The 9,613-nt window shown below is 35.1% G+C and overlaps 1 protein-coding gene across 1 annotated transcript; it reads left to right on the top strand.

The window, feature by feature from the left end:
* Nucleotides 1–3,922: 3,922 nt before the first annotated feature.
* On the top strand, nt 3,923–8,872 carry LOC129253732 (uncharacterized). Its single transcript, XM_054892153.2, has one exon. It carries the CDS (start codon nt 3,960–3,962, stop codon nt 5,895–5,897), a length of 1,938 nt encoding a protein of 645 aa, XP_054748128.2. The 5' UTR covers nt 3,923–3,959; the 3' UTR covers nt 5,898–8,872.
* Nucleotides 8,873–9,613: the final 741 nt, after the last annotated feature.

Genomic DNA, 9,613 nt, shown 5'->3' with positions numbered 1-9,613 from the left:
TCTTTGTAAAATGGGGCACCAGGTCTGACCAGTTATCTCCAAAGAAGATAACATGTTGGCCCAGTTTCGTGAAGATTTGCGATTATGGTTACTCATATGGAATTTTGATTCAGGCTGCTGAGCCGTTACCACGATAGTAACTAGTAACCAAACCAGAGTTGCTGAATGAAATAATTAATAAATTTCAACATTCTTGAGAAACATATTTGAACTGAAATATTGCTTTAAAAATCTGCCTCTTTACACATCTTGTTTTAAACTCAGGCAGCATATATGAGCACTGATTCATCTAATATATATATATATATATCTATAATAGGTGGCCTCTCTCCCTGATCACATGAATATGATGCTATTGTGTTTTGCATTCTCTAGAGGCTTTCAAGATATGCACGGAAGGTGAACACTGACCAGATTTATTTAAATTAAACTTTTATTTAGGGGTGACCTCCATCCCAGCATAAAACATGATTACTTTGCATTATGAAATTGATTAATTACAATGGTAATAGTAATAATTTTATTAAATTCATTTGCAGCATAAAGCTGAAAAGCAGAATTCGGACAGAGGGTTTTAAATTTTTACAACCACAATCATAAGTACTTTTACCGACTTGAAAGGATAATAATTTTATGTAAATTGCAATCAAATTTGCTTACATGTATAAGAATAATAAACACTATTGCAATATGAAATACAGAGACTTCAAAATTTCAACTTATATTTATGAGTTTAGGAGAATAGCAAAGTATCACCTCAAAAGTAAAACATATTGAATATAGCAATGGAAACAATCCCACTCCTATCGCTTCAACTTCTTCCCATCAAAATAAAAATTGTTCATTGATAGGTAGCCATTTATCAAGAGGAAATAGAAGGGGTGCATGTGAAAGTGCAAGAGAACTTACATTTCAAATCGAGGATGCAAGCAATGAAAATTTATTTTATCATTTTAAGCAATGAAAAATACAGATAAATTGATACAACACAATTATTCCTATTCAAATATCATAACTTACTTACAGATCAAAACCATTAATATTTCATATATAGTAGCCATATAAACGACCCACTGCATAAAAGGTTGAATTCAAAAGCAACTTGACACCATCTTTCTCTAATCATTAAAGTGTTATAGTGAACCATTTATCCAAAACTTGAAATAAATTTACATTTGTATACAGCATCCCTTTAATAAGAATAACTGTGCTGGTATGCAAAGGGGGTTTCTAATCAATGTCAAACAAGATTTTTTTCCCTTCCTTTCTCCATGTCCTAGAAACGTGTCTATTACTTCCAGTCTGGTGCTTCAAAGATACCATGATTCATGACTTAATGGTTCTGAGTTAGTGGAGCACAATGAATTAAAAAAAATCAATGTGAGATGGCTTTTTAGAGGATTGATCAATAATAACAAAAAAATTCCCCAATGTTGGTGCAAAATTTGATTTCGTGCAGGGATCGGGATGGGCCGATATCGATTGAGGTTTATGACGACAGACTTTGAATGATCGTAGCAGGATTTGCAAGGTCAGCGGTTTTACTAAATTATTTTTCTTGAACTCTCTACAAAGCTTGAGGTATGCATTGCACCAAAATGCAAAAATTTAGCTTTTAACTAGCAGCTATGAGGCACTTCATAAATTAGAGTATTCGGATGAGATGAGGGAGTGAAAAAACAGCGAAAATCAGAATCTTTTATAAACATTTTGAAATGTTTTCCAGTCAATTTCTTGTTGGTAGCCATGCTTTCAAACCAACGAAGAACACACTAAAGCTCAATAAATAAAGATTTGCAATGTCTTTATTTACCAGCTTCTACAACTGACAAGTAGAAACCTTCACCTCGAGTGCATAAGTCACTGGCACAGAAATAGCACAATCAGTGAACTCAGCCCAATATTCTTCCAAGGGGAACATTTACTGAACTTAGGAACCTGTGTCCTCCAAAGACAAAATGCAGGAAATTGGTGATGGCATACCATCAAGTGCATCCAATTTGAAAGCCGACAAGCCCGGGACACATCTTACGAAAACGTTTTCCTCCATGGCTGATGACAAATCACAGATCCCTGCTTCCTTGTGTGAAAGTGATAAAAGAACGCTCAGTAGAAAATGATAAGAAAGAGATTTCAGGACCTTGTGCATCATTTTTCTGCTTTCGACTGCTTGATGTTCTGATTTGTGATTCATGAATTTGAAGCCTTGAATGTTATCACTTGCTTTCTCTCATAGACAGGGTTTTCAATAGATTTTGTGAGTCAATGTCTTTTGAGTTGTATGATGATATGGGGCCTTCACAGTGAACAATAAATTGAAGCTGTAAATACTGACCTAGACATGCCAGAGTCACATCATGTTTACAATCATACATCAAGAATTTGCAGGCCCAAGGTTTTTCAGAAAATCCTTATACATGTACATTTCGTAATTTTCAAACTTTCAAGTGAGGATTGTGTTGGAACTTGTGCTAGCATTGTTGTTAGTTAAACTTATTGATGAAAGAGCTTGCAGTAACAATGTCTCAAATGCATCAATTAGATTGCAGAAAAAAAATAAAGCTTGAATTCTGTCCATTATAACAATGAACTTAAAATCTGAATTAATTTTATCAAGTCAAACAAAGTACAATCTAAATATCAGCAACTGTACATTGTCATTAGTATTACATGAATTGAAACAAATGTGCTTTCATGACTAACACTCCTCCATCTCTTAAATATGTCCAGTTATGAAGAAACAATATTTGCAGCTGATGAATTGCGGAGTACTAATTTATTCTTCTAAATTCCAGTATAATTATATATATTATATAGTATATTTTCAGTTTACCTCCCCTGGGTAGTTGGGCAAATGAACATACATGTAGTCTTGCCTGAGCATTGGTTTGAACCTCATTTCTGTTGTTACCAAAACACAGCACCTTCAGATATTCTTGACCCATGCGATACCTAATTTATCAACATTTAAAGACAGGATTGAACCAAAAGAAGCAAATCCCTAAGCCCATGATCACCAGAACTGTCCCAAATTATCCACTATTGTCCTCGAAGAAAGATTTGACCTAAAAACTTATTCATTCACATTCTTCAGGAACATACCTGCCAACCCTGACAGTCAAGAAATAGGAACAAATCACTAAAAACTTTCCAGAAATAGGTATGTTCTTATATTTCCTAATCAACACTCGACTTTCTTTACCAGAAAACAAGATCACATGGGGTAAAGGTAAATAGGTATATTCCTATTCAACAGGAAAACTTTGAAGATATGCATCACCCTCTTATAATCTTGATCCATGCAATGCATTATTCATAAAACAAATACAAATATGAACTAGGAGATGCAAGGTCCTACCCCTGGATGATCTTTACAAGTGATGGCCCATCCTGACCTACGCTGTCCGGTTCTGTCCACACCAATCACTCCTCCAAATACAACGTTTCCTCTAGCTTGATCAATGGCAGGAAATAAAAAAAGACACACCATGGGTAGAAAAGGGTCTACAGGGAAAAGATTAAGGGTAGAAACTGAAGTTCATTGCGAACTGCAAGGGGGAGATTATTCGCTTGTGACATGATGCCTCTTGGAGTTAATATTCAAAGGCCACTCAACCAACAGGATTGGCATAGGAATCTTCAGTATATCCTTTAAGTTTGTATTTACGCATTTTTATTGATATGGTAATAAAAGCATACAAAATCACTTTGATTTCGGGCAATAAGATGTACTATGAATTCCTCATTTTCCACATTAAAACAGTGTATGAAATTACATTACATACAGATTACAGAAAAGTTTCCTGTCGATCTCATCAACCAATGTCATCACTTTCTTTTCTGGAGACTTGTTAAAAGATGCTACATACATGTATAAGATAATTTTAACAAACATTTGTCTACCTTTATATCTTTCAGGTTATACAGCAATAGAAAGCACAAGTTACCTCAATGATTACATGGAAAGCTACCTTGAAAAGAATCACTACACAGGCGCAGCTCTGGGAGTGGCAAGGGGCAATATGTTGGTGTATGCCAAAGGCTATGGGACAACTACCAAAGGTGAATCCATGGACCCAACAAAATTGCTTCCAGTATCCAGTATCTCAAAGACAATTACTGCGGTAGCCATCCTGAGGCTTGTACAGGATGGAAAACTGAGTCTTGAGGACAGAGTCTTTGGAGGTGGAGGTCTTCTACAGTCTTTGAAGCCATGGAAGGGATCAACAGATCACAGGTTGGCCAAGATCACTGTGGAACATCTCCTGCACCACACAGCAGGATGGAGTCAGCAGAAGCCTCCGCTATATGACCCGTTAATGAATGAGGTCTATCTGGCCAGGGGGCACAATGTCCTCAACATCAGCAAAGAGATGAAGCTGTTGAGAGAACCTACGCAGAAGGATATTATCCAGTTTATGATGGGAAGAAAACTTGACCATGCACCTGGTACAACCTATGAATATTCTAACCTAGGATACTGCATCTTGGGTCAGATTGTTGCAGAGGTCTCATGGATGAGTTATGAGGACTATGTAACAAAGCATGTCTTGGAACCTTTGGGAATGTGGCAGACAAGACTGATGCCCTTTGGCGAATCTGAACCTAAAGAAAATATCTACAGTATTGCATTTCCAGATGGAGAAATACCTTTCATGGGTTACTCCAATGCCAAAAGTCCTTCATACTCACTTATAAATTCTTCCTTGGGATGGTATTCTACTGTCTTTGACATCATGAGATTCGCGACAGGTTTGGCGGATGGAACGTTGTTGACTAGACGTACTTATCAATATCTGCTGACGCCTCCATCATCTCCGATGTTTGAGCACCAGGAGACGTGGCCAGGTATGGGAGTGAGGGTATCTAATACAGGGTCGTGGTGGCAGGTGGCAGATCCTCACGACAATGAGATCATCATCTTTCACCATGCAACACCATTGGCTCAAACCAAACCAAGGGGCATGGATGTAGAGTCAATGAGCTGGGTACTCATCATGTCCTCAAATAACAGGAAAAACCTGAGGCTGTTCAATGAAATATTCTCTTCCATCAACTGGCCATTCAGGAATATGTTCTTAGATGACTGTGGTCTATCCACACTGGACACGGCAAATGATCCTCAAGCAGTTCTGTTGCAGGCTAGAATATCAGAGAATCAGTTTCCTATATATCTCAATGCTTTATCAAGGACCAGCTTTTATCCAACATGGATCAATTCATACAATTTTAATGGTGAAACATTTATGGGTGTGGTGTCCACCCGTCAGGAAATCGGTGATAAAACTGCAGTTGTGTCTGATTTACTAATATCAGAATTAAAATCAAAGGCTGATGAATTTTCTTCTCAGGGATTGCAGATGTCATTTATCAACAGTTACAGCAGTAGTCACCATCAAGGACACATCATGCAAGCAGCTATTTTCACATCAACAACAGATAGAACATTACTTTCGGGTTTCCACAAATCCTACGAGCATTACTTGCACAGTTTAGACAAGCACAAGGAACAAGGATACCTGCCAGTGGTGCAAAGTGTTTCCTCAAGACACGGGACACCACTTGTGAGTTTTATTTTTGAGAAGCGGGATAGTACCAACTGGAACTCATATACCAACCTCACCCTTCACCAACTAGATGGTGTGGTGAGGTCGAATGCTCTTCTAGATAGAACTTTACACTACTTAGACTCCTATCATCATGAAGGGACACTATTCTTTTCAGCCATATTTCTGGATGAAGGACTCCACACGTGGCACTTCCAGGCCACCTTGAGTGAGCTAGAATTTCAAGATACTGCAAAAACTTACACAAGTTTAGGTTACCATTCACCAGTCATCACAGGATATGAACACGATGATGTATTGAATTATGCTGTACTTTGGGTAAAAATATAATTTATTGTCATACAGTATTCTCCTTTTGTAGGACTTAAGTTATTATGAATTTTTAATTTTTATTACCATTTAATGAAGTGTCAGTAATAATAGAATCTATTGGAATTTTTGATTTATTGAATGTGTTGATGAATCTTCCACTGTAACAATAACATTTTGCATGTTAATCAAATGTATTGCAATGGGCCTGTCTTATGATTAATTCAAATTAACAGTAACTATGGAAAGCCAGTGGCAACATAATTTCATCGTTTTAAAGGCCAATGCACTGACAAGAGGGACTCTCAATAACAAAGTAAGAAAAAACTATAAAAAATACAGAAGTCACGGAACTGGTAGCATGAGAATCCTATAAAACGAAGCTGAACACTGGCCCATAGGGTTGATTTTTTTACAGATTACATGGATTTTTAGGTACAACCATCAGTATGATCAAGTGCTATGAAGAGTGTTCAGGGGCCCAGATAAGATTGAACTATCAATATAAGCATGCCCAAGAAACTTTGTACCGAGCAATCACAGATCAGATATTAATCACAATCTTCCATCCTCTTTGCCTGTCATTCTATTTTCCAAAGCCTCCTATAGGCAGTGTATAGGCCTTTGAGATGATTATGGCAATGCTGGCTTCCCATAGTTGGGATTGTTGTGAATTCATTTTAACTCTCTTAAAGACACATAAAGGCGCTACAACATAATTAGATAGAATTAATGAATATCTTGTTGTGTTGTTGCAGGAACGCCCTTTGCACCATACTTTCACGCATTGCATGCGTGCAGAAAAACCCTTAGTTGCCTGCATAAGGGCATTGCGCAAGGAAGTAACATTTCTGCTCCGGTGAGATGCATGGAAGAGTGGTGCTATGGGCGTTCCTGCACCGACACAATGATCTATAATTCAACATTTTTGCATGATTTTACAATTGATTGTAACTCTATGAGACAGGGCCTATACTCGACCAACCATTTGTCTACTACATGATAAAGAATGGTTCTGTCTTAATAAATAGATCGGGGTGATATAAACCTCCAGGGTTACCATGGTTACCAACTGTATAAAGTGATTGTGTTTTTAATAAACAGAATCTTTTATGATTATCTGGGGGTTCCATTAAAATACCATTAATTTGCATATTTTTAAAAACTTAGTATAGTCATTGACCTACATGAAGGTATGGACCATGCCATAGTAAACTTTCAGGCTGAATTCACAACAGAATTTGTACTAAATTATGGGGTAAAGTTTAATGAAACCATCAGATTAATTAAAAAATACTAATGTTCTCATATACTTGTAATCCAATCCAGCTTATTTCAGTCTATGATAATCTAGAGGTTTTTTATCCACCTCTTTTAAATATCCATACATTGTAGGTAAATCATAATTATGTTATCCTTATGTATTTCACTCAAATTACCAATCAATATTATCCTCATGGGTATAATATAATGCTTAGCACATTTGCTGACAAATTTTGTAATTGAATCTCAATATTTAGATTAAATGATCACCTTTTTATTAGTATATTATCAATGCTGCCATCTTCAACTGTTGAATGGTGATTTAAATTCAACAGCTGACAGATGAACAATGAACATACAAATATTTTCTGTACATATTCTTAAGTTATTTCACAACTGCATATTTATATTTTCATGCACTGCTTCCATAACATGGATAGCAATGCCATTTTCTTTGTATATATTCAGAGTAATTTATCAGATGTGAGAGATGGAGCACTTTTTATGGTTGCTGAACTAGTCACAAGAATTTTCATTCAAAAGATTGTATAAAATTATCTGTTTAATAAAGAATTAATATTGGAGACAGAATAGTAAAGGTTCAAACTTGTAAATCATGAATTTGAAATGGAATTTTATTAAAATATTCATGTTTTCAAATAGATATAAAGAAAATTCAATGTGAAAATATTTTACTTTGGTCTTTAATAGTAAAAGGGTTTGGGTCTTACTAATTCTTGTGGTAGATAAAAGAAGGCGAATTAAAAAGGAGATGAGCAAAATTCAGATACTACAGGGGTATGAGTGTATTTGGTTTTTGAGTTATTTTAAAATACAGATGTTTATGGCATTTGATTCAGAAGGATGAAAATAAAACCAGGGCCATCACATAATACTTAGAAATTGATTGTAGCACTGATTTTAAAACTGATGCTACACAATAAGCAATGCAATCAATCACAGAATTCAGACCAACAATGAATCTCTAAGCTTTATGTAACAGAGCCCAAGAATATCACTTTTGAATACCTCACTTTGATTAATTTTAATTCAATAAATGGGGAAATTTGTTATGCCAGTCACTTTAAAATATTCAATTGAATATAATGAAAAATAAAACCATCAAAATGCAGAAAATTCTAACAAATATAGAAGTACAAAAGAAATTCATGATATTTCAAAATTTCACCTATTTTTGTAACCATTTATATATTGACAACACTAAAATATGCAAATGAGAGAGTCAATGATGTCACTCACACACTTAATTTTTTTTTTCTTAATTGTGTGAATTGTACAATATTTCATTTTTTGGAAGGTTTTGCAATAAGAAAACTTTTCACAGGATTACAATAACTTACAACACTCGCAATGCGACATGCTCAAGGATGATTCAAACTTTGTTTCACATAAGGCCTATAATGAAAAGAAAATTAGAATATTTCATATGTCACATGAAATACAAAAGAGTGAGTGATGTCATCGGTTCCCTTATTTGCATAATAGATCATTTATCTGCATATTGATAATAGAGCTTCTTTAGAAATTGCTGTTTCTTGTTTAAACAGTGTTATTTTAACCATTTTTGTTCATCAAATAGAGACGGGCATTACACAATTTGTGATTTTTTTTTTCAATTGCAAGCAGAAATCAATTAATTCAATTTTAAGGTGTAAAGTACTTCTAAAGAAATGTATGTCATATTTGAAAATAAAGTTTCTGAAATCTTCTAATTTCCATTGAAAATTCTTGTCATTTCAATTTTATTGTTTAAGCACATCTTTATGTTATATGGAGATTTGAAACATTATGATGTCAAGAACATCACAATTGGGGGAGGTGTCATCACAGCTGTACGAGCTAACCCCTCCCATCCCCAACCACCAACCAGACGTTATATACATCTGTCTGTTCATTCAGTCAGAAAGGAAATTACATCAGTGTTCAAAATAAAACAATACATGTATCTAGTGCCCTAAAATATCTTCTAGTATACTGCCCTGTGATCTACCAAAACAAATACTTTTTTTTAGAAAACAGCTAGAGTGCATAACTCCAATTGACAAACCACTGTCAATGCATAAACAACCCATTTCTGACTTGTTTGGTCACAAATCAACACTTGAAACCTCTTGAAAACTGGTGTTAAAGATAAATAAGAGTTGCGGTAACTATCTCAAAATGAGTTAGAACAGAATCTAATAAAATCACCACCCAAGTATTTATATGTATAAATAAAAAAATATGTGCCAATTGGCTCTAGAAACAAAAAATGTGTAATTGCTGAGAAATGAGCAAACTAAGCACCGAATTTCATAAAATGTCAAAAGTCATAAAATACCTATTTGTGTTAGTTATCATCAGAATTATGGGTTTTCAGCCAAGATTTCATGCTTTCACAAAGATGAGTTGATTTCAATGTACGAGATCTAGATCTATGATAATATAGTGGTAAATAACCTTGTTTTAAAAGC

Source organism: Lytechinus pictus, chromosome 2, assembly GCF_037042905.1.
Source record: "Lytechinus pictus isolate F3 Inbred chromosome 2, Lp3.0, whole genome shotgun sequence".
In the NCBI taxonomy this organism is placed as follows: domain Eukaryota; kingdom Metazoa; phylum Echinodermata; class Echinoidea; order Temnopleuroida; family Toxopneustidae; genus Lytechinus; species Lytechinus pictus.
Note: the sequence above shows the minus strand (reverse complement) of the source record. Positions and strands in the feature narration are given on the sequence as shown.

Coding starts and splice junctions, on each gene's coding strand:
- LOC129253732 (XM_054892153.2), top strand. CDS start 3,960: ATGGAAAGCTACCTTGAAAAGAATCACTACACAGGCGCAGCTCTGGGA.